Source organism: Oryzias melastigma, linkage group LG3 (assembly GCF_002922805.2).
Source record: "Oryzias melastigma strain HK-1 linkage group LG3, ASM292280v2, whole genome shotgun sequence".
In the NCBI taxonomy this organism is placed as follows: Eukaryota; Metazoa; Chordata; class Actinopteri; order Beloniformes; family Adrianichthyidae; genus Oryzias; species Oryzias melastigma.
This window is the reverse complement of record NC_050514.1, coordinates 7,145,121-7,147,708: the sequence shown is the minus strand read 5'-3', so window position 1 is coordinate 7,147,708 and position 2,588 is coordinate 7,145,121. Positions and strand designations below refer to the sequence as shown.

At 47.5% G+C, this 2,588-nt stretch overlaps 1 protein-coding gene across 1 annotated transcript; it reads left to right on the top strand.

Moving 5' to 3' along the window:
- Positions 1 to 260: 260 nt before the first annotated feature.
- LOC112141982 (alpha-2Db adrenergic receptor) lies at positions 261 to 1,427 on the top strand (the record flags this gene model as incomplete). Its single annotated transcript, XM_024265199.1, has 1 exon — positions 261 to 1,427. A coding segment is annotated over one exon (1,098 nt), but the record flags the coding sequence as incomplete, so codon positions are not given.
- Positions 1,428 to 2,588: the final 1,161 nt, after the last annotated feature.

Here is a 2,588-nt window from a genome sequence, read left to right as displayed (position 1 = left end):
TTTAAATAAAGTATAAACAATTTTGGACCTTGAGGAATTCCATGTGTTATATTCCTTTATTCTGACACTGTGCCATCAATTTCAACATATTGAAGTCTGTTGTTTAAATAGCTTTGTAACAAACTCTTACAGTAAGTAAGGGAGCAATAAATGTAAGTGTTCAAGGTTTCAAACCCTGATCTAGAGTACAGAATGTGCATCTCCAGGCTCCTGGCACCGTCTTAAGCTGCTTGGAGAGTTGACTGTTTCCTCTCGTCTCTTTCCAGGTTATGGGCTACTGGTACTTTGGCTCCACCTGGTGCTCCTTCTACCTGGCTCTGGACGTCCTGTTTTGCACTTCTTCAATTGTCCACCTTTGTGCCATCAGTCTGGACAGGTACTGGTCTGTTACTAAAGCCGTGAGCTACAACCGCAAACGGACGCCAAAGCGGATCAAAGTGATGATCAGCATCGTGTGGCTCATCTCCATCATCATCTCGTCTCCACCCCTCCTCATGTCTCAGGCGGGGATCAGGGTGGAGGAGCGGGACGGGAGTGAAAGGCGTAAGCAGGAGTGTCTGATCAACAACCAGACGTGGTACATCCTGTCGTCCTGCATGGTGTCCTTCTTCGCTCCCGGAGTCATCATGATCCTTGTTTACTGTAAGATCTATCGGGTTGCCAAGCAGCGAGCCTCCACCGTCTTTGTGGCAAAGAACATGATGGAGAGACAGCCGTCGCAGTCTGAGACCTGCTTTGTGGGCGGGGCTCTGGCTGACCAAAGACGCATCCAGTACGAGCTGGACAGCCCGCTGCCCGGCGGCCACCGCAGCTCCTCCGGAGAGAACCAGAAAGGAGAGCTGGACGATATTGACCTGGAGGAGAAGCGCAGTGACACAAAGCGCTCCCTGCGCCTCCCCCGGAGGAGCCGTGGGAGGGTGAAAACCGAGCAGGGGACAGACCTAGACGAGACAGCAAACAGGTTAAAGCCCCCTCCGCCCTCCTCCTGCCCCTCCACCTCCTGGACCTCCTCTGATCAGTGCTCCCAGCACTTCCTCCTCCCCTCCCCTGTGCCGCTCCGGAGCAGGCAGGCGTCCCTGTCCAAAAACAAAGTGGCCCAAATGAGGGAGAAGCGCTTCACCTTCGTTCTGGCCGTGGTGATGGGAGTGTTCGTGCTCTGCTGGTTCCCCTTCTTCTTCACCTACAGCCTCCACGCCATCTGCAGGGAGAACTGCACCATCCCCGACACGCTCTTTAACCTCTTCTTCTGGATCGGCTACTGCAACAGCTGCCTGAACCCCATCATCTACACCATCTTCAACCGGGACTTCAGAAGGGCCTTCAAGAAGATCCTGTTCCACAGCCACAAAGGGACGTGAGCGCCTGAGTGGGGCGGGCTGATGGGCTTCCACTCCTGTTTTTCACTGTGCTGTCATATCGACATTAAAGGGCTCTCACACAGACGGTGTGTTGATTTATTATTCAGGGACTCACTAATTTATTGAATGGCTTGATCCCGACTCCCCATCACTGAGGGCAGGTGTTTGAAGGTGCAGCTCTGTGATGCAACTGCAGCTCTGCGTCGCATGTTACATAAGCCTGAGCTAGAATGAGAATCCACCCGGTCGGCTGCTTCTGTGTCCAGGTGTAGCATGAGGGTGGAGCTTCAGAGGACTGAAACCTGAGAGGAACTCGACTACATACAGTTTAAAGACAGCTGCTAATTCCACAGATCTGTTGAATCCAAACACAAAATCGATAACTTACTGTAACTTTTCAAACGTTAACACGATCAATGTAATTCCAGTAGATTCTGAAGGAGAAAAGCGGCGTTTTTCTCCTTCAGAATCTACTGGAATTGATCGTACTGACAATTAAAACATTACAGCAAATCAGAGAACATGAACACTGCAGCTCCGGTGTTTATGGGTTGAGATCAGCAGTTATCATGATTGCTACGGTGGCCCTGAAGTTCAAATTACATCAATAAATCACTCAACGTTAAAACATTTTAAAGATCACAATCATAATAGACCCTTCTCACAGAAACGTCAGACAAAATGGCGACAGGTCCGAAAATGCAAATAGTGACTTTCTGTGTTCAGGTTTAGAACGCCAAAGCTGTCAGCTGAATGCGGTTCAACACCATTTTATATCAATAATAAAAGGTAAGCTTAACAATTTCAACCGAAAAATGTACAATGTTTATTTTATGAATTTAGTTGTTGTAATAAGAGGTATTTATTGTTTTTCGGGGTAATTGTAAAAACAGGGATATTTGTTTTACTTTTTCAAACTATGTTTTGATCCCTGTTTACCTTTATTATCCTGCAGGATCAGACACGGTTATGAGCAAAGAGGAGCTACGTCAGAAAATAACACAACAGTTTTTCTTAATTGTCAGACACGTTGATTTTGTGAACACCGAAATGCAAGTAATTTTAGTCAGAAAAGATCTTCTACGTCTCATCCCGTCGTGGAAAGCTAGCGGTAACATTAGCATAAATTAGAAGAAGAAAATCTTAATCAAACCAGCAGCATTCAATGAAGTTCCTGCAGTGGCGGGCCGTCAGGGCCTGCAAAGCCTTCTCTGCTGGCCTAAAAATATC